Source organism: Ovis canadensis, chromosome 3 (assembly GCF_042477335.2).
Source record: "Ovis canadensis isolate MfBH-ARS-UI-01 breed Bighorn chromosome 3, ARS-UI_OviCan_v2, whole genome shotgun sequence".
NCBI classification, from domain to species: Eukaryota; Metazoa; Chordata; class Mammalia; order Artiodactyla; family Bovidae; genus Ovis; species Ovis canadensis.
Window position 1 is genome coordinate 156,065,768 of NC_091247.1, and position 22,792 is coordinate 156,088,559.

General features: G+C 39.4%; 1 protein-coding gene and 1 long non-coding RNA gene across 4 annotated transcripts in view; one reads left to right on the forward strand and one right to left on the reverse strand.

Moving 5' to 3' along the window:
• LOC138435842 (uncharacterized) overlaps positions 1–21,851 on the forward strand; it is a 25,884-nt gene extending 4,033 nt beyond the window's left edge. The window contains exon 3 of one of the 3 annotated variants that reach the window (XR_011255272.1): positions 20,437–21,851. This is a non-coding gene — a long non-coding RNA (uncharacterized lncRNA). Of the gene's footprint in view, positions 1–4,386; positions 6,021–20,436 lie in introns of those variants that run through there. The other 2 variants (XR_011255270.1, XR_011255271.1) reach the window with 2 other exon arrangements.
• Positions 5,853–12,331, reverse strand: LOC138435840 (lysozyme C, milk isozyme). The gene is made up of 4 exons (XM_069580953.1): positions 12,058–12,331; positions 10,124–10,288; positions 8,005–8,083; positions 5,853–6,735 (listed from the first exon to the last, which is right to left on the reverse strand). Exons 1-4 carry the CDS (start codon positions 12,251–12,253, stop codon positions 6,669–6,671), a joined length of 507 nt encoding a protein of 168 aa, XP_069437054.1. The 5' UTR covers positions 12,254–12,331; the 3' UTR covers positions 5,853–6,668.
• Positions 21,852–22,792: the final 941 nt, after the last annotated feature.

The window sequence follows — 22,792 nt, forward strand, 5'->3', positions numbered from 1 at the left end:
AAATGAAAAATATTTTATCTATGAATGATATTAGTCACTCATGACTATAACTGTTCGTAATTCCCTTCGTGTCTGCTAAGTCGCTTCAGTCATGTCTGACTCTGTGACACTATGGACTGTAGCCTGCCAGGCTTCTCTATCCATGAGGTTCTCTGGGCAAGAATACTGGAGTGGGTTGCCATGTGCTTCTCCAGGGGATCTTCCCAATACTGGAATTGAACCCACATCTCTTACATCTCCTGCACTGGCAGACAGTTTCTTAAGCAGTAGCGCCACCTGGGATGCCCTTTAGCAACTTAAAAAAATATATTTTTAAAGTAAGTCTGCTAAATACAAATGGAAGAAATGTGCTCAGGGCTCAGTTATAATTAGTGCCACATGAAAGCCCAGTTTTAATCTGGAATATCACTCTCTGTTTCAAATAATATCCTGACGTGAAGGTAAGCAACATTGGAATTGAACTTCTTTTAAAAATGATGAAACTTTCATATTGATTTTTACTTTTTCCTCTGAATAAGGGTGAAAATTTGGTTTTGGAACTTGATTGTATTAAAATAACAGGTATAAGTGAGACATAACATTTATCAAAAACAGCAAAATCTCCAACAAGAATTGCTTTCTCTCTTAGGCCAACTTTTGCTAATCTGCCGGGGTCCAGCCCCGGTGGATCCAGGGTGATTCGAAGGTAGGAACGGAGTCGGTGTCCTTGGAAATAACTTATTTAATTACAGATAGAGAGGGATTAGAAAATTAGCAGAGAAAAAGAGGCTGAATAACTTGGTTTACATGGAATACCAATCACCACCTACGTAGGCCGCAGGCGTCTTCCCGTTCTCCCGAAGGAGAGGAGGCACTGAGGCCCCCCCGGTCCGATCTTAGAAGCCCAGGCAAAATTAGCGGGCCTGGTGGGTACCCATGCACCAGATGGGAATCCAGCCAGAAAAACGGGGAGCAAGAAAGAACGACATGGGGGAATCAGTCTTTCCGGAAACTGATCCGATTTCTTTATTTTTGGGTTTGCTTATATACCTTTTGTTACACATAGGGATGAATACAGAGTCACACGGGGGTCAGCAGTCCTGACCTTTATCAAAATCAGGTGCTTTACATAAAAAAAAGATCTTAGGGGTTTTACATCATCTTCTGGCCATGAGGCCTGCTGACATTTTATGACCCTTTCTTTCTGATAACCAAAAACTTATTTTTTCCAAGGGTGTTTTTTCTTAAACCAGGCACCACTCTCCAAATAAAGTTGCATTCCTATAGGGTGAGGGTGTAGTGAGTTACAATCAAGAAAGGAATTTATTTAACCCAAGGTTAACATGATTAATCTTAAAGGTTAATACTTATTTCTCCTATATGCTTAAAGGTTAATACTTATCTCTCCTATATGCTAGTTATATTCATTATAAGGGCAGGGAATATGGAGATTTAGCAGCAAACATCAGCCCAACAAATGAAAATCCTTTCACCAATGTTCCCCTTAAGATCTATTTAGTCTTAAGATAGTGATAAAGTTACATTTTTACATAGCAAGGACACAGTGATTTATAACAAAGTAGACGGGGGAGCCTGATGGGCTGCCGTCTATGGGGTCACACAGAGTCGGACACGACTGAAGCGACTTAGCAGCAGCAGCACAGTGATCTATTATAAAAGAGAAAATTCATTAACTCAAAAAGTCTAGTATTGTTAACCTTAAAAACTACTATATTTCCTTTTCTATATTCCAAATACTTTGATTAATATATTCCCAGGTGCCTAAGGATATGGAGGCCTCGCGGCAATCATTGACTCAACAATGAGAAAAGCCCTATGCTAATTAAGACTCTCAAAATACTCCAAAACTCTCTGTGCTGTTTATGGTTGAGAGGTAGTAAACAATCATGTGCGTAGTGGCAGGAGTATGGATAATCCTGTCACACAAGCTAGTTTGCCAGCAGAGAGGTTTGACCTGAGACACCCTTATCCCACCCAGGGCAGGGAATTAGCAGCAATTATTGGCACAACAAATGAAAAACCCTTCACCAATACAATTCCTAAACAACCCATTATACTAATAATTTCTAACTTCCCAAAAGAATTTGCCTTTAGTAAGTCTAAAACATCTCGTGCCTCTCAGGTTGGGAGGCTGTAAACAATCACATGTGGCCAGACGAACCTATACAGGTGGGCTAGATAACCTTCAGAGGAGTTCGTAAGTTTAAACACTCTTGTCACGCCCAGGAATTTTTATTGACTTGGAGCTGCATGTTTACTCCTTCTCCGAGAGAACCGGTGGGGAACAGCCCCCCATAAAGTCAGAGGTGTAGGCAAGAGCATGAAACAGTAAAGTAGATAGACTCTGGTTTTGGGGGTAGATGCTTGGGAACAGGGTTTCCTGAGACTTGATCATGCCTTTGCGTATGCCAAGCCTCCTTCCTCATGACCTTTGCCATGGGCAGAGTTCCTCACGCTGGCACTAATCTCTGGTTGTTTCTTCAGTCAGCCATTGTTATGGTTCAGTCCTGGTGCTTCTCAGATATATCCTATCTCTGCATCTGAGCTGTTACTCTTCAAGCCTCTCTCCCCTACCTTGACTCATTCTTTGTACACCTCTGAATGTCCTATTATGAATAAACCCACATTCTTTCCTGTTGATTCATATCAAAATGCTCCCAGAATCTTGAAACCGGAGGATACACCTGAGTTGGGCCCCTCTGCTGTCCTCCAGGGGACTGGTCACATAGATTTGAGACCTGGCCCTTGAAGCCGCAGAAGCTGCTATACTAGAAGTGAGATTGGAGAGTAAAAAACTCTCAAAATGCCCAGCATGGGGGAATATACTAAATCATCAGGGAGATTCATTCAAGCAGCTGGTTTTTATTGACCATGTATCACGTTACAGGCACTGTTCTAGGTACTGGGAATGTGGGCATAAACAAGAGGAAAAACTTTCTGCCCTCCTTGCTGTAAAAACAGTGTCCCAGCATGGTATGTCAGAGATGAAACGCAGTAAAGATGTCCCGATGTGGAAGAAGGGGTGACCGCCTGAGGGGTATCAAAGCCTGAGTGGAGACCATCTATTCCATTGTGTGGCAGTGTTGGGAGATTGGTTACATACAGGCAAACTGATTAAATATGTGCATGTGCTCAGGATACATTTTAAGAATATTAAGGAAAATGGGTACCTGCTTTCTGACTGTATAACAAGGAAGTTATCAACATAAGAAAAAAACCTACAATTAACCTTGTGGCATGGGATTAGAATTGGAGGTATTCTATGAACTCAATTTGAGTAGATAAACGTTAGGTAAATACATACATCCTCTAGGCTCTGTCCTTTGATGGGACATGGGAACAGTGCTACTCTACTGCCCAGAATTATTTTTTTAAATACTATTATCCACTGTGAGGGCTAAGAGCTTTTGGAGAAATAGCTGATTCTAGGCTGAAGCAGAAAAAGAACAAGGTGAGCATTAGGACAGCTTGTGCCAAAAAACAAAAAAAGTACCCAAATGATGAGGTCATGTCAAGATGACGCAGAAGCTAGCTTGCCGAGTCTCTCTGAAAAGAGAAAAACCCGGGACATTGAGAACATAAAAATAAATGATAGCAATGGATTATGACTCATTATAATTGGAATAAAGTAGGAAGCCAGGGATCCATACTGATATAATAAGTACATGCAAAAATTGATATTTTGATGAGGAGGAAAATTTCTCAAAGTATCTTGTCCTCTCCCAAATACCTCACAGTGAAGGTGACTTACAGACATCACCTTAATCAAACAATCAATGGGAACATCATCTGAAACAGAACATTTCAAAACTGCATGTCACCTGAAAGGATGCAATGAGAAGAGGACAATATCACATCTGTGGCATCCCTGCCAGAGATGCATAACCTAATCTACTCCAGGGAATATCAGAAAAACCTTAGGCTATTGTACATCATAACTGGTTGAGGTCTTCAAATGGGTTAAAGTTGTAAAAGTCATGGAAACATGAAGAAGTTACTTAGGTTGAAGGAAACTGAAAAACGTAACAACCAAATATAACGTGATTCTGAATTAGACCTTTTAATTAGAATTGGTGGGATACTTAATGAAATTGCATAGATCTGATGACTAGGTGTTCCTAGTTTTGTCAGTGTTTACCTCCTGATATGGATGATGTTTTGAGCTTCTGCAGAAATTACACACTGAAGGATTTGGAGCCATGGGCACCATGTTGACAGTGTATTCTCAAACTGTTCAGAAAACATAAAAGGCTGTACTGTACTTACAAATTTGGGGAAAGATTGAGATTGTTTCAGTCTCTTTAAAAAGTGGGAAAAACTCTATTCTTTTGAAAGTTATACTTCATCTAAAAGAAGAAGTAAAACATGTCTATCAAATGGTTACAGGTTTGATTCCTGGGACACTCCAACACTTAAAACTCAATCAGCAGAGAAACAGTCAGCCAAGAAGGGCTGAGAAGGAGCCATCAATGAGACAATATAAAGGAGGAGAGCTGAGGAAGAAAAAGTTTTCAGAAGTAGCAAGTGGTTCACTCTGTCAAATGCTGCTGAGAGATCAAGTAGGATGAACAGAAACCAGGTGATCACTAGAACTGGCCCCAGTGCATCCTGGGAGGAGTCATGTTGGAGCCGTTTTCAGCTGAGTGAGGACCGCAGTCAGATTAAGAAGAGGTGAAAACACAAAGGGAGATGAGAGCATGGAGTGGGTGAATATAGATATTGCACCCAGAAGTGTTACTGGAAAAGGGAGCAGAGAATGATGTTGTAGTTGGAGGGTTATGTAGAGCCCATGGAGAGTTCTGTGTAACAAGCCAGGTTACCAGGGCAGCATGGTGATGGACTGCATGTGGAAACACTGCCATTGGCTGGAGCAGAGGCCCTTCATTCTAGCAATAAAGGGGAAGGAAGGGAAGGTGGGCCCAGGGAAAGATGTGAATTCTGTTATGATGGCCAGCAGAGGAAAATTTTGTATGAGTTGCTTCTGTTCTGTCTTTGTAATATGAGACCAGGTCATCTACTGAGAGCACATGTCAAATACCAGTGGTTGGGCTTGTTTACTGGGGGTTTGAAAAGATTGGCGAAGTAATTAGTGACAGTCATTTTGGAGAGTGGGGACACCAATACAGAAGGATTGAAGAGAAGTGACTAAGATGATTAGGCTGACTTGAGGGCCCATTTGAGATTGATGTTTATGAAAGTAAAGTGAGGGGAATTCTTTGGTGGTTCCATGGTTAGGACTCCATGCTTTCACTGTTTAGAGTAAGAATTCAAGCCCTCTTGGGAGTTGGAGAAGACTCTTGAGAGTCCCTCGGACTGCAAAGATATCCAACCAGTCCATCCTAAAGGAGATCAGTCCTGGGTGTTCATTGGAAGGACTGATGATAAAGCTGAAACTCCAATACTTTGGCCACCTCATATGAAAAGTTGACTCATTGGAAAAGACTCTGATGCTGGGAGGGATTGGGGGCAGGAGGAGAAGGGGATGACAGAGGATGAGATGGCTGGATGGCATCACCGACTTGATGGACGTGAGTTTGAGTAAACTCCAGGAGTTGATGATGGCCAGGGAGGCCTGGCGTGCTGCGATCCATGGGGTTGCAAAGAGTCGGACACGACTGAGCGACTGAACTGAACTGAAGTGGGAAACTAAGGTCCCAGAAGCTGTGAGGCACAGCCAAAACAGATTAAAAATTTTAAACATTGAGAATCAGCATGCTTATGGATTTCTCTAGCAGTATCCACCTGTTTCAGTACAGGTGAGGATGTAGGAAATAATAAGTGTCAGATCATTATTTCCCAAATATACACACATGTATTTCTTCAGAGACATTAAATGGGTCCAAACAAAGGAGGACAAGGTATGAATTGCAAAGCTTTTAATGAAAATGTTTGTTTTTCTTTTACAACATGCATAAATTCACATAGGTTTGATAGCAGTTAATTCAATGCTTACAAACTTATCTGCCTCTGAATTTAGTCATAATGGATTAATTTAAGCTAATAAAACTAAGGAAAATCAACAGCTCATCTAATCCTTCTTTATATTCCTTCAGGATCAGCAAGATGCATAAATGAGTTCTTTGCAAAGGCTAAAATAGGTTGATGTATAAATTGTAAGCTTATTTTTAAAATTCTGTGTACATGCAACATTTCTATGAAAACATTTAAACCAAATGTCACACTTGTGAAAACAAAATTCTTGATTTGGGCTGTTTCCATTTTTAGCCATTTGACGTTCTGCTCTTTTTGACTGAATAGATGAGAGTTCACATGCCTACACAGGTGGGACTTTGCCTAAGATCAATTTGCTTAAAGATATTCTTTTGTTATATTTTTGTTGAATATTAGGGAGTACTTATATCATTCAAGATTAAGTCTGGGTTATCTCTTTGAAGAACTAAATGTACTAGAGATACATTTGATAATGAAGATTTTAGACAAATATTCACCAGCATTGGTTCTGTTAGCAAGCTGAAAAATGTTGTAGGCCTAATATCAAACAATAAACACGTGAGGTAAACATCAAGCCTCTGAGAAGAAAGACCACATGCTCCTGCTTCTGTAAAAACATTATTTGTTTGAAAGAATGATAGTATAACCTTTTACTCAATGATTACTTCCTTAATATGAAAAAGAGACAAAATGAGCTGAAGACGAACACTCCACAGTTACACTCTGCAACCCTTAACATAACTCCTGAGATCTTTGTTTTGACACTTGTTTCTCCATGCCACCCTATAGAAAAAGATGAAACAAATGATGATAAGATTGAAACATATCTTCATTGCGTTATACATACTTCAAATCCTTTGCGAGAACAAAATAGTTAATCAGTACATGAAATACAAGCTACAGACAGATCCAAATGTTGCTATTTATTAACTGGAGATATGTGTACCAGGGACGTCACAGCTCCACAAGCCTACACTATAGCACAGAATGCTGAACACAAATGTTGAGTCTTGTGAAGTCCCCAACAGCACTGCAAAGTGCATCCCACATTTACTTAAATCCAAAAATAGTTTCAAGATATTGTGTAGAAAATTTCAAAACCTCTAGAAATTCCCTAAAATAAACTGAGTAGTAAAAGAGCAAAAGATTCTGAATCAAGTAAAATAGATTGTTTCTATGTAATACACTGTTTAGCATAAATCTAAAGCTGCAATTTTCAATTCTCAGTAGCATACTGTATAGTCTTTGGAATATTCTTTTACTTCTCTCACATCAACAGGATAAATCAGCTCTCCTCTTTAATGCTTAACACATACCGTGCTCTTAACAGAAACTAAAGACTAATAAGATTAGTCTTATCCTAAAGACTAATCTACACCTGTTGTAGGTCCATTATACTTCAAACACAAACATACAAACAACCTCATAGGAAAGTGGTCAGATTAGTGGTTACCTGGTGTGGGGCTTGGAGGTGAGGTGAGGGGGTAAGGAACTGGACAAAGGCAGTAGAAGGTACTATAGACTTGTAATAATAACAGTAGGGATGCAATGTATCACAGGCCTATGCTGGTGGCTCAGTGGTAAAAAATCTGCCTGCAATGCAGGAGATGCAGGTTCGATCCCTGGGTGGGGAAGACCCGCTGGAGGAGTAAATGACAACCCGCTCCAGTATTCTTGCCTGGGAAATCCCATGAAGAGAGGAGCCTGGCAGGCTACAGTCCATGGAGTCATTAAAGAGTTGGATCCAACTTAGCAACTGAACAACAACAGTACAAGATACAACATGATAAATATAATTAATATTGCTATATGTTATACATATACAAAGGATGCTGAGATTAAATTTTAAGACTTTCATTCCACACAAAATTGTTTTTCTTCTCTTTCTCTGATTTTGTATCTATATGAGATAAAGGATGCTTACTAAACTTATTGTGATAATCATTTCATGATGACTATAAATCAAATCATTATGCTGTGCACCCTAAACTTGTACCATGCTCTGTGTCAATTACATCTCAATAAAACTGGAAGGAGGGGGGAAAAACATACCATGCTTTAATGCCTTGTGGATCACGGACAACCCTCTTTGCACATGCTACAGCTTGAGTGATGTCATCTTTCAGCAAAGCTGAAAAAGAAGTGGTGAGAAATGAAAACAATCTTCATAGAAATTTCATTTTAAGTTTAGGTTCAGTCAGCTTTATTCTCTTAGACTGAGGAAAGAACAAGTAATATTATTTTTTAAGAGTCCTTATATATGTGTGAATTTTCGAGGAAAACTCTTTCTTCATTCCATCCCATTTGGTATGAAGTAAAGCATTCTGTTTCTCATTTACCAAAGTCAGTGGATGTTCAGGAACTATTAACTAATGTGATACAAGGGACTCTTTTTACTAGGCAGTGTAAAAACAAAACAAACAAGCAGAAACAGTCGAGCAGTTTTTTACTCAGCAACTCTCCTAATGGAAATATATCCTAAAGAAATCATGGTATGTACCCAAAGATGTGCATACAAAACGTTTGATAGCAGTTAATATAAAAGGAGAAAATGGAAACAGCCTAAGTGCTTAACAGTGAGAGGTAGACTGAGGGTCTCCCTGATGGTCCGGTGGTTAAGAGTGTACTTTCCAGTGCAGGGGATGCTGGTTCAATCTCTGGGGGAAGGAGGATGCCAAATGCTGCAGGGCAACTAAGCCTGCACATCCCAACTAGAGAGAAGCCTGCATGGCACAACGAAGATCCTGCCTGTGGCAACTAAGACTTCACATGGCCAAAAATAAACAAACAAATGTTAAAAAAGAAGTGGATTGATAAATTATAGAATATCTACACAGTATAACTCTATTCATCTTAAAAAATAATAAAGATTAGTATTTGTTAACAAAAATAATTTTGTATTATAATAAAGAGCAAGTTGTATAGCAGTAAATTTAGTAACAATTTCTTTTATGTTGAAATACATTGCTTTTATGTTCTCATGTGGATAAAAATGTGCATCAGTTCAGTTCAGTCGCTCAGTCATGTCCGACTCTGCGACCCCAAAAATGTGCATAATATAGCCTTAATTCATTCACATGACTGATGTAGATTCTGAAAGATGTGGATACTAAAAGTTACCAGTGGTCATGTACCTCTCAGTATTAAAAATTTCTATTCAATGACCATAGGTTATTTTATAATGTAAAAATTATTTTTTTATTTTTAAAGTATTATTTAAAAATATTTTTTATATAAATTAACTGGATATAAAATAATATTCTAAAGACTATTTATTAGGATTTTGAATATTTAAAAATATAACTATCAGCTTTGCAATATTTTTTCAATATTTTATGTACTAAAGATTCATTTGTTATCTCTACTTTAAAAGGAACTCATAGATTATTTATTTCATCCCAATTAAATCTGTAAATTAGCTTGTTAGAATGATTATGCTTATAAAGGCACTGTATTTTTTGGAGATGCAAACCAAAGAATTTAGAAATGAAATGTCATAATGTTTCTAAATCAGTTTAAAATCACTCAGCAAAAAACCCCCCATATACATAAAAGAAGTAAATATGACAAAATGTAAATAACTGTAAAAGTCCATGATGAGTATAGTGATGTTTATTATGCTAATGTTTCTAATTTTCCATATATTAAAACATTTCATAAAAAGCAAAGTTACATTTTAAAAAAACCACACATATTCCTCTTCTTTGGTTAACCACTAATCCTTTCATTTTCCAATAAAGGAGTGCAGATTAAAAAAAATGAAAAACCCCTATAACCAAATTACCCCTAAATCTTTACAAACAAGGAAAGTAGGAGGAATGGCATTGTTCTCTACAAAGCATTAACATGTCCAGTTATGATGAAGTGATAGGTCACTCCAGATACTCTTGTATGTTAGCAAACAGCAACCTTTTATGATACCAGCTCTTTAATTTCTTACTTGAGGAATTATGAGGAGCAAAATAAGGAGTTTTAGGAAGTTAATATGGAGTTTTTCAAGGTCCCTGATGAGCCCTTCAAGACCTTTTTATTTCTATTGACTCTTGACCTAAAGGATCATTCCAGTTTTCCCATAAGATGTTTACAGAAAAACCTGAACGAACTTTTTGGATAACCCAACAGGTATAACCAGAGGGGTCTTGTGCCATCACTCCACATTATCTTGTCTTACCGCTGCAGGGTATACCACAGGCGTTAACTGCTCTTGGGGTTTTGCCATCATTGCACCACCACCGGCTATTGATTTGAAATATCCCATAATCAGTGCTTTTGTCTCCACGATTGTAGTTTGTAGCACGTGTGTTGTAATTGCTTTCCCATCTGGCCAAACACATCCCTGAAAAAAAATTAGTAATAAACAGCAACACGACATAACTTATACTTCACAGCATAATTAGTTCTTTTTAATTCTGCTTTACTAACAACTTGTTTTATAAGTATAAAGATGTATCTTGTAAAATATTTTAACACTTTTGTGTTAAAGGGTCCTTAAGAGAATTCTTTTGTTAGCAAAACATTTGTTAATATTAATGAAACAAGTAACATATTTTTAAAAATATTAAAATAGATGTTTCGTCTATTGCTATTACCCTTCCCCTGCTCCCATTGCTCATGTAAGATTCAGCCTAGAATAGAAAAGTCAACAGAGTTGAGTGGATTCAGTCATTAGCGGCATATGTGAGTAAGTAAGTGAAGTAAGCGACTGAAGTAAGTCGCTTCAGTCATGTCCGACTCTATGCAACGCCATGGACTGTAGTCTGCCAGGCTCTTCTGTCCATGGGATATTCCCACAAGAATACTGGAGTGGGTGGCCATGCCCTCCTCCAGGGGATCTTCTCAACCCAGGTCTTAAATCCATGTCTCTTATGTCTCCTGCATCAGCAGTTGGATTCTTTACCACTGAGCCACCTGGGAAGTCCAATTAGTAGTATGCTGCTGCTGCTGCTGCTGCCGCTGCTGCCAAGTCGCTTCAGTCGTGTCCGACTCTGTGCGACCCCATAGACAGCAGCCCACCAGGCTCCCCCGTCCTTGGGATTCTCCAGGCAAGAACACTGGAGTGGGTCGCCATTTCCTTCTCCAATGCATGAAAGTGAAAAGTGAGTGAAGTCACTCAGTCGTGTCTGACTCCTAGTGACCCCATGGACTGCAGCCTACCAGGCTCCTCCATCCATAGGATTTTCCAGGCAAGAGTACTGGAGTGGTGTGCCATTGCCTTCTCCAAATTAGTAGTATATGCATACGCTAATGGAAAAATACTTTTATCTGGAAAAATAAGGAGTTTTTGAGAGAAAAAAAAATTTCTTACAATACCTAAAGTTGAGTTTGGATATCAAATTAGAGTCCTGAAAAGAGTCATAGAATAGGAAAGACTATGTTATCCATCCATCTATCTAGCCAGTTACTCATTCATTCAAAAATAGTTATGGAGGGGAAATGTCTGAATTCAGTCTGAAAAATACAGTGATGACATTGAAAAATATGGACTAAAATACACAGTCACTTTTCCTTAGGACACATCTTGAATTTTGTGGAAGAAAATGAAAAATAATCAACTGGAGTCAGAATAATAAAATGTGTTTCAGGCTGCATTTCAGGGATCCTTATATAGATATTGATTGAGGGGAAATAGGTTCCTTCTGTCCCTGTTTTAAGAGTTCAATGAAATCTATAAAAACTTTGCCCAGTGTCATGGTAGGGGGACTAAAAATGAGAAAATACTGCCTTACTCAGGCTTGCAGAACTCAAGTTCCAAACTGTAAATGGCTAGAGTTAAACACCAAGGGCTTGACAAACATATCCCAGGTGCTGAAATATATTTTATAGTCAGCTTCCATATGCCAGCTGGCAAATTCAGTGGCTCTAGAGGAGAGCAGTGGGACTTGGCATGCTTCTAACTGTATGGAATTTAACCCTCCCATGCTTCAATCCTTTACCCAGTACATCTGATTCTAAAGGAACCATTGATGTTTTAACCATTGTAAATGTACAGACCCATCAAGAAATAAGAAAAGTCCATTCACACAATATCCCTTATTATTCATCCTCTTTTAGTATCTGTTCCACACCTGGCTCACTATTTGGAAGGAGGAAGAATAGTTAACTTACAGTTTGCCAGGCTGACTCCCTGATAGCCATCCAATCCGAGTCTCTTCAGAGTTCTGGCAAGCTCACACCTCTCAAATATCTTGCCCTGGACAGCAACAGAAAGGAGGAGAAGCCCCAGAATAAGGAGAGCCTTCATGTTGACTGACAAGCCAGAAGTCCAGGCTGACCAGGGTGAGCTGGACTTGGTATTTAACATCTTTTCACTTCCTTCTTCTCTGACCAGTTTTGGGGCTACACCCTTGGTGACATGTGTAAAGCAGGGCCTATGTTTTGGTCCACTGACTTAAAAAAAATTTCTTCCTCATGTTTAAAGGAATATGCTGATGTCATAAGTATTAACCTGCAAAAAAATAATAAAATGAGATTGCCTAATGACCTTGCTCAGGAAGAACTGGGATTAGCACTATAGCCCAAAGAGGAACTTCCTCCTATTTAAATATAAATTTGAGCAACTATAAAGAAGCCTGTGTTTTGGTCCACTGACTTTAAAATTTTTCTTACTTATGTTTAAAGGAATATGCTGATATCATAAGTATCAACCTGAAAAAAGAATAATAAAATGAGATTGCTTAATGACCTTGCTCAGGAAGAACTGGGATTAGCACTATAGCCCAAAGAGGAACTTCCTCCTATTTAAATATAAATTTGAGCAACTATAAAGAAAAAAAACCTGAATATTTTACACAACTGAAAATGAGCTCAACTCTTTCACTAATTTTTTTCATTACATTGTTTTATGTACTTTCACTATGTTGTCTTCTTTTTCATGTAAAATTATTTTATATATATATATATATATATATATATATATATTTTTTTTTTTTCCCCACAAAACAACATGACACACTGCCTGGTGTTCTGATAGGTATGTAGCTCCACACCATGTTGTTCAACCAGATTCCTCTACCAACTTTTTTGGTGTCTATTGAAAATTCTTAATTTGTGAATCAGTGTTTTCCTATGATAAGTAAGCTCGTGAGAACAACATTCCTAACTCCTTTCTGACAATGCCTTACTTCACATTTCCATGTTAGAACATAAAAGGTCATTGCAAAGCAAAAGAACTTAACAATAAAACCTGCAGAGGGATAACAGAATATGCCACCCCAAATCTTCCCCTTTGGCATAAGGATTATTTTGAGCTGAAGGCAATTGAGAGGAAACAGATCCAAGAAAAATTCTCTGCCCTCCCCCAACTAGTTTCCTGAAAGCAGAACGTAAATTTGTGTAGATATTAATCACCAATAACTATTGACATTTATCAGCCCCAAGAAATCACTAGAGGACTGACAAAACAACATTTACTGAGTAGCTAGTATCTTTCATTAGCTTCTAATATATTTATCGTCCCACAATCTACCACCCTTGAAGCTAGAACTCTTCCTATGTCTTGTTGCTACTCTAAAAATATATTGTTTTTTGATTAAGATAGTCTGTAAATCCTGGTTCTAGCCATGTTCTTGAGTTACTGCTGCCTGTATTTCTCATAAGTATATATGAAATATACATGTTAACAAACATGTTTGCTTTCCTCTTAATTTTTTGTTACAGAGCCCCAGCCAAAAACCCTAAAAGGGTTTCAGTTTCAGCTTAGTTGCTCAATCGTGTCTGACTCTTTGCGACCCCATGAACCACAGCACACCAGGCCTCCCTGTCCATCACCAACACCCGGAGTCCACCCAAACCCATGTCCATTGAGTTGGTGATGCCATCCAACCATCTTATCCTCTGTCATCCCCCTCTCCTCCTGCCCTCAATCTTTCCCAGCATCAGGATCTTTTCAAATGACTCACTCTGTGCATCATGTGGCCAAAGTGATGGAGTTTCAGCTTCAACGTAAGTCCTTCCAACGAACACCCAGGACTGAGCTCCTTTAGGATGGACTGGTTAGATCTTGCAGTCCAAGGGACTCACAAGAGTCTTCTCCAGCACCACAGTTCAAAAGCATCAATTCTTTGGTGCTCAACTTTCTTTATAGTCCAACTCTCACATCCATACATGACTACTGGAAAAACTATATCCTTAACTAGACGGACCTTTGTTGGCAAAGTAATCTCTGCTTTCGAATATGCTGTCTAGGTTGGTCATAACTTTCCTTCCAAGGAGCAAGCGTCTTTTAATTTCATGGCTGAAGTCACCATCTGCAGTGATTTTGGAGCCCAGAAAAATAAACTCAGCCACTGTTTCCACTGTTTCCCCATCTATTTCCCATGAAGTGATGGGACCAGATGCCATGATCTTAGTTTTCTGAATGTTGAGTTTTAACCCAGCTTTTTCACTCTCCTCTTTCACTTTCATCAAGAAGCTCTTTAGTTCTCCTTCACTTTCTGCCATAAGGGTGGTGTTATCTGCATATCTGAGGTTATTAATGTTTCTCCCGGCAATCTTGATTCCAGCCTGTGTTTCTTCCAGCCCAGCGTTTCTCAAGATGTACTCTGAATATAAGTTAAATAAATAGCGTGACAATATACAGCCTTGACGTACTCCTTTTCCTATTTGGAACCAGTCTGTTGTTCCATGTCCAGTTCTAAGTGTTGCTTCCTGACCTGCATAGAGATTTCTCAAGAGGCAGGTCAGGTGATCTGATATTCCCATCTCTTGAAGAATTTTCCACAATTTATTGTAATCCACACAGTCAAAGGCTTTGGCAAAGTCAATAAAGCAGAAATAGATGGTTTTTTGGAACTCTCTTGCTTTTTCGATGATCCAGCAGATGTTGGCAATTTGATTTCTGGTTCCTCTGCCTTTTCTAAGACCAACTTGAACATGTGGAAGTTCACGGTTCACATATTGCTGAAGCCTGGCTTGGAGAATTTTGAGCATTACTTTACTAGCATGTGAGATGAGTGCAATTGTGTGGTAGTTTGAGTATTCTTTGGCATTGCCTTTCTTTGGGATTGGAATGAAAATTGACCTTTTCCAGTCCTGTGGCCACCGCTAAGTTTTCCAAATTTGCTGGCATATTGAGTGCAGCACTTTCACAGCATCATCTTTCAGGATTTGAAAGAGCTCAACTGGAATTCCATCACCTCCACTAGCGTTGTTTGTAGTGATGCTTCCTAAGGCCCACTTGACTTCACATTCTAGGATGTCTGGCTCTAGGTGGGTAATCACACCATCGTGATTATCTGGATCATGAAGATCTTTTTTGTACAGTTCCTCTGCGTATTCTTGCCACCTCTTCTTAATATCTTCTGCTTCTGTTAGGTCCATACCATTTCTGTCCTTTATTGAGCCCATCTTTGCAGGAAATGTTCCCTTGGTATCTTAATTTTCTTGAAGAGATCTCTAGTCTCTCTCATTCTATTGTTTTCCTCTATTTCTTTGCATTGATCACTGGGGAAAGCTTTCTTATCTCTCCTTGCTATTCTTTGGAACTCTGCATTCAAATGGGTATATCTTTCCTTTTCTCCTTTGCTTTTTGCTTTCCTTCTTTTCACAGCTATTTATAAGGCCTCCTCAGACAGCCATTTGGCTTTTTTGCATTTCTTTTTCTTGGAGATGGTCTTGATTCCTGTCTCCTGTACAGTGTCGTGAACCTCAGTCCATAGTTCATCAGGCACTCTGTCTATCAGATCTAGTCCCTTAAATCTATTTCTCAGTTCGACTGTATAATCATAAGGAATTTGATTTAGGTCATACCTGAATGGTCCAATGGTTTTCCCCACTTTCTTCAATTTCAGTCTGAATTTGTCAATAAGGAGTTCATGATCTGAGCCACAGTCAGCTCCCGGTCTTGTTTTTGCAGACTGTATAGAGCGTCTCCATCTTTGGCTGGAAAGAATATAATCAGTTTGATTTTGGTGTTGACCATCTGGTGATGTCCATGTGTAGAGTCTTCTCTTGTGTTGTTGGAAGAGGGTGTCTGCTATGACCAGTGTGTTCTCTTGGCAGAACGCTATTAGCCTTTGCCCTGCTTCATTCTGTACTCGAAGGCCAAATTTTCCTCTTACTCCAAATATCTCTTGACTTCCTACTTTTGCATTCCAGTCCCCTATAATGAAAAGGACATCTTTTTTTGGGTATTAGTTATAGAAGGTCTTGTAGGTGTTCATAGAACTGTTCAACTTCAGCTTCTTCAGCATTTCTGGTCAGGGCATAGACTTGGATTACTGTGATTTTGAATCGTTTGCCTTGGAAATGAACAGAGATCATTTTATCATTTTTGAGACTGTATCTAAATACTGTGTTTCAGACTCTTTTATTGACTATGATGGCTACTCCATTTCTTCTAAGGGATTCCTGTCCACAGTAGTAGATATAATGGTCATCTGAGTTAAATTCACTCATTCCAGTCCATCTTAGTTCGGTGATTCCTAGAATGTCAACGTTCACTCTTGTCATTTCCTGTGTGACCACTTCCAAATTGCCTTGATTCATGGACCTAACATTCCAGGTAAAAGGAAACAAATGTTTCCTCTTGTACAGTTTCTAGTGATGAGGATGAGACAGTGAAAGACGGGAATACTCCACTCTCCCTGGAGACTGCAGTTGAGATACAGGATAACTGACAAGAGACCAGCAGAAAGTAACAGTTCTAACCATGTCAGTCTCCTGGAGATGTTTTGGACAATGGACTGGTTCAAAACTGAGAAAGGAGTACGTCAATGCTGTATACTGTCACCCTGCTTATTTAACTTATATGCACAGTGCATCGTGTGAAATGCCGGGCTGGACGAAGTACAAGCTGGAATCAAGATTGCAGGGAGAAATATAAATAACCTCAGATATGGCGAAGACACCACCCTTTTGGCAGAAAGTGAAGAGGAACAAAGAACCTCTTGATGAAGGATAAAGAAAAGAGTGAAAAAGATGGCTTAAAACTCAACATTCTAAAAACTAACATCATGGCATCTGGTCCTATCACTTCATGGCAAATAGATGGGGAAACAATGGAAACAGTGACTGTCTTTATTTTCTTGGGCTCCAAAATCACTGTGGACCATGACTGCAGCCATGAAATTAACCAACACTTGCTCCTTGGAAGAAAAGCAAGACAAACCTAGACAACATATTACAAAGCAGAGACATTTCTTTGCCTACAAAGGTCCTTATAGTCAAAGCTATGGTTTTTCCAGTAGTCATGTATGGATGTGAGAGATGGACAATAAAAAAGGCTGAGTGCTGAAGAACTGATGCCTTTGAACTATGCTGGAGAAGACACTTGAGAGTCCCTTAGACAGCAAAGAGATCAAACCACTCAATCTTAAAGGAAATCAACCATTAATAGTCATTGGAAGGACTGATGCTGAAGCTGAAGCTCCAGTACTTTGGCCACGTGATGCATAGAGCCATTCCTTGGTAAAGACCCTGATTCTGAGAAAGGTTGAAGGCAGGAGGAGAAGTAGATGACAGAGGATGAGATGGTTGGATGGCATCACCAACTCACAGGACATGAGTCTGAGCAAACTCTGGGAGTTGGTGATGGACAGGGAAGCCAGGTGTGCTGCAGACCATAAACAGTCGCAAAGAGTGGGACATGACTGAGCGATTGAACAACAACAATAATAACAGTCTCCCAGCTCTGTGCCTGTAGTGCACAGTCAAGAGAGGAGGATAAAATTTCTCCCTTTCCCTTCCTTTACAAATTCACAGTGGCAGGAGAAAAATAGTTGTGAAAACAGATCTTGAATTGTGACTCTTGTGAATTTGTTTTTGGTAATCAACACCTATGGTTATTGATTCTTAGCCTCTCAGAAGGAATCATGCTTTCCTTTGTCTCTGTCATTTGTCATAAGGATGAAAAACCATGAGAAGAGAATCTCTATTTGTCTTGTTTTATATACTGAGAACTTTTGTAACAAGTGAGAATATTCCTTCTGGTTTCTGCCACTTGGGTGATGCAGGTTGTCTGTCAGGCTTGTATTAGCAGCTAGCCAGCCAGCTAGAAGTCTAAGACATGAAGTTACAGGCAAGCTTCTTTTTGTTGAACCAGGCCAGCTGTCAGGGGAGTTTATCTTAATAAAGTCATAACGGGCCTTTATCGCTTCTACATGATTAGGAGGGGAAGATCAGAGAACAAATGTCAAGAACTACAGATGGCACTCAGACACTGTAAAACTTATGTAAATACTGATAGCCAGGAAACTGCTTTAACAGAGGTCCAGAACATTTATTTAAAAATCTTGATTTATTGTCCCTTACTCTGTAAGCAGAACCTACCAGGGCCAGACCTTTGTGTATTTGGGGATGGCACTTCACACACAAAAAATACTTAACTAATCTTCCTACCATTAAAAAAAAGAAAAATATTATAGCAATTATCCTGGATTTCTGCTAACAGACAAATATGTCCTGACTTCCTTCTTAGATAAAATCTACAATTCCTAATCCCTTGAAATATTGATTTTATATCTTTGAAATGTAGGCATTCAAAAAGATAATTGTTGGCTAAAGAAACCTTAGGACTGGAAAGAAACAAACAGAGAGGTTTAAAAAGCAAAATGCTATTTAATATTTCTGTAACTCTGGTGCCATAAACTCCTTTGCCAGGTCCCTGACAAGATATCTATTAAAGACAAGTATCTTTCGCTTTTTACTAAAGATTTCTGTGGAGAAGAATAATTCTGAGATCAACAGGGAGATGATATATGTATAATTATGGCTGCAAACAGAAACCAACACAACATTGTAAAGCAATTTTCCCCCAATTAAAAATAAATTTTGAAAAAGACAAGTAAAAATCTTAAAAAGTCTTCCCATAAATATTGGTAAAAGGCTTCTGCCATCTGAGTGGGTAAACTTAGCTTGTTCCATCTGCCAGAAACAGCATTTGTATCCAACTGCTGGATGGCATCACCAACTCAATGGACATGAGTTTGAGTGAACTCCGGGAGTTGGTGATGGACAGGGAGGCCTGGTGTGCTGTGATTCATGGGGTCACAAAGATTCGGACATGACCGAGCGACTGAACTGAACTGAATTGAACTGATTCTTACTTATCTAGAGAAAGAAATGGGAACTCATTCTGTATTCTTGCTGGGAGAACTCTAAGGACAGAGGAGTCAAGCGGGCTACAGTCCATGACATTGCAAAGCCAGACACAACTTAGCTACTGAACAACAACAACAAATTCTTGCTTAATATTTATACAATATAACTGTTCTCTTCAATATCTTTAAAAACTATTCTAAATTCGGCCCAAGGTGCTGAACGTTCCAAGGGAATGTTTTAGGATTTTTAATCCCTTAAAGGTAGTTCACTTCCTGCCCTAGGAATTTGCTGCTACTGCTAAGTTGCTTCAGTCATGTCCAACTCTGTGCGTCCCCATAGATGGCAGCCCACCAGGCTCCCCCATCCCTGGGATTCTCCAGGCAAGAACACTGGAGTGGGTTGCCATACCAGTTGATAATTGTCTAAATGAATATTCTTATGTTTCAAAATTAGTTCTCATGAATTTACACTATTCTGGGCCTCTGCCAGGTGATTTTTATCAGGAGTTTTGTGTTTTTGAAAGAAAAGGGGAGTCTATGTACAGATGTTCCTTGATTTACTGTGGGATAACATTCTGATATTGGACTTCCCTGAAGGTAAAGTAAGAATCTGCCTGCAACAAGGGAGACCCAGGTTCAATCCCTGGGTAGGGAAGATACCCTGGAGAAGGAAATGGCAATCCACTTCAGTAATCTTGCTTGGAGAATTCTGTGGACAGAGGAACCTGACAGGCTACAGTCCATGGGTTCAGAAAAAGTCAGACTTAAAGCCATCATAAATTAGAAATAAAGTAAAAAATGCATTTTATATACCTAACCTACCAAACATCATAGTTCTGATCAGCATACCTTAAACTTTCCTAGGACCCATACATTAGCCTACAGTCAGGCAAAATCATCTGACACAAAACCTATTTTAGAATGAAGTGTTGAAATATCTCATGTAATATATTGAATACACTCCCCAAAATGGAAAACAGAATGGCAGTCTGGGTATAAAATAGTTATAAGTATATTGGTTGTTTACCTTCATAAACAAAAAATGTCACTAGTCTGGGACAAGATCACATTTCAAACTCCAAGTATATTCTCTACTCAATGCATTCCACTTCCACACCATTGTAAAGCTGAAAAACCTTAAGCCATTGTGAAGTTGGGGACTTTCTGTATTGTAATAGCAAATTCAGACACAGGGTTTGCCATGTTCCAGGCATTATGCTAAAAAGCTTAATATGTATTAAATCACTTCCTCCCCTTGAAAAAGGTACTGTGAACATCCCCATTTTACAGATGAGGAAACAGAAACCCACTGAAGTTCACAACTTGCCCATGGCTCCTCTGGGAGTAAGTAAAAGGCCACCCTGCTCATGCACTGCCATTTCTGTAAGCTCTACCCAATTTTTCAGTAAAACTGCCTAGTCACCCTGCTTATTTAACTTATATGCAGAGTACATCATGAGAAACGCTGGACTGGAAGAAACACAAGCTGGAATCAAGATTGCCGGGAGAAATATCAATAACCTCAGATATGCAGATGACACCACCCTTATGGCAGAAAGTGAAGAAAAACTAAAGAGCCTCTTGATGAAAGTGAAAGAGGAGAGTGAAAAAGTTGGCTTAAAGCTCAACATTCAGAAAACGAAGATCATGGCATCCGGTCCCATCACTTCATGGGAAATAGATGGGGAAACAGTGTCAGACTTTAATTTTGGGGGCTCCAAAATCACTGCAGATGGTGATTGCAGCCATGAAATTAAAAGACACTTACTCCTTGGAAGAAAAGTTATGACCAATCTAGACAGCATATTCAAAAGCAGAGACATTACTTTGCTGACTAAGGTCCGTCTAGTCAAGGCTATGGTTTCTCCAGTAGTCATGTATGGATGTGAGAGTTGGACTGTGAAGAAGGCTGAGTGCTGAAGAATTGATGCTTTTGAACTGTGGTGTTGGAGAAGACTCTTGAAAGTCCCTTGGACTGCAAGGAGATCCAACCAGTCCATTCTAAAGGAGATCAGCCCTGGGATTTCTTTGGAAGGAACCATGCTAAAGCTGAAACTCCAGTACTTTGGCCACCTCATGCAAAGAGTTGACTTATTGGAAAAGACTGTGACACTGGGAGGGATTGGGGGCAGGAGGAGAAGGGGATGACAGAGAATGAGATGGCTGGATGGCATCACTGACTCGATGGACGTGAATCTGAGTGAACTCTGGGAGTTGGTGATGGATAGGGAGGCCTGGCATGCTGCAATTCATGGGGTCGCAAAGAGTCGGACCCGACTGAATGACTGAACTGAACTGAACTGAAGGGCCCATCAGAATGCCTCTAATAGGCAGTTCATCTGAAGGCAGTTGGGATCTGTGGGAAATGGAAGGACAGGCTTGTTGTCAAAATGCTCTATCATCCTTCCTTTTATTGTTGCTGTACATTTAGCATTCCATTTAAGTGGTTATACTAAGTTCCATAGAAGGAGACACCTACCTGTATTTTTGTTTATAGGTTTTGTTGCATGCAAGAAGCTGGCAGGGCAGATAATCAAACCCTGTGTCCATTGTGCTCATTGTTAATAGGGGAATTTCCTGGATCCAGGAGAAGAATAGCTCCAGGGGGAAGTCACAGTTCCCAGGAGCCACCAAATGCTTTCTTCCTCATCAAGAATGAGCCTCTCCAAAGAAACACAAGAAACTGAGTATGCAAATTCTTGAAAGTATACCCTTGTCTGGAGTGAATCACTACTTGCTTAATTCAGTTCTTAATTAAGAAAACAGCTGTATAAGGACTGGGGGAGAAGAGGGGCCGGGGTGGTGGCGATGGAAATGGTGCTGGAAAGAAGTGGGCAGGATAAATAACTGTCAAGTGAACTGTATTAATTCCATCTGTCGGTTTTTGTGTTTTTAAAAAATTTTTGTTGTTTGGATTTGGGGGAGTTTTTGGGTTTTGGTTTCATTTTGGTTTGTTTTTTGGCAGATCTTTCTCTTTAATTCTACAAGCTGAGGTAGACCAGGTAGACGACAGACCTTCTGATCTTAGTTAAAGTTTCCAAAGTTATCTGTTACTCACTTGGTGGCTGTTGAACTCAGAAATTTCCTCTTCCTCTTTCTGAGAAAGGTGAGTATTTGGCATTTTTATAAGTTTGCACACAAACAGAAAAAATCAGGACTCCGTAAATTTCTGAAGCAGCTGGGTTTTGGCTTTGTGTCTGGGAGAGAGTTTCTTTATCCAGGAGAGTTGGTTTTGATCTTTCTAGGCAACGAGGCTTACCATGAATGCTCCTCTCTCTTCAGCAGCCACAGATCTGCTTGTTGCCTGGCATGTGCACCCTCCCCTCGCTTTAGCCACCCTGTGTGGACACGGGAGATTAATTAACCCCTGTGCTATTCCTTCTCTCTGAAGAGTTCTAGGAGACTCTAATTGAGAGGATGTTCGATATTAAAGTGAGAAAATTTGCTAAAGTTCTAGTCATTCTGGAGCAGCACCCTGAGGCATCTTGCCACAAGTTAGAATCCTTGAATTATGGGAGGCAACAACTTAAATTCAAATCTTTTTCTTACATGTGTGATCTCTCAAGGAAAATGTTCCTAGTCCACCACTTTTAGGTAAAACTGACCATGTCATTACATCTGTGTGATTGATAAAAGATGCTTATCTGAGAATACACAAGAAAATACTTCTGAGATACTTAGAAATTGAGAACTTGTCTGTCAGCCTTCAGGAAAGCCCAAACGTCATTGCCTTTGTTCCAGATAAACTTCCTGTGGGGTTTTGTGTGCTGGGAAAGGGTATGTGCTTCAAGGAAGACAAAGAG

Coding starts and splice junctions, on each gene's coding strand:
- LOC138435840 (XM_069580953.1), bottom strand. CDS start 12,253: ATGTTAAATACCAAGTCCAGCTCACCCTGGTCAGCCTGGACTTCTGGC. Junction 10,289..12,057: donor GGGAGTCAGCCTGGCAAACT/GTAAGTTAACTA, acceptor ATTTTTTTTCAG/GGATGTGTTTGGCCAGATGG. Junction 6,736..8,004: donor CCACAAGGCATTAAAGCATG/GTATGTTTTTCC, acceptor CTTTTTCTATAG/GGTGGCATGGAGAAACAAGT.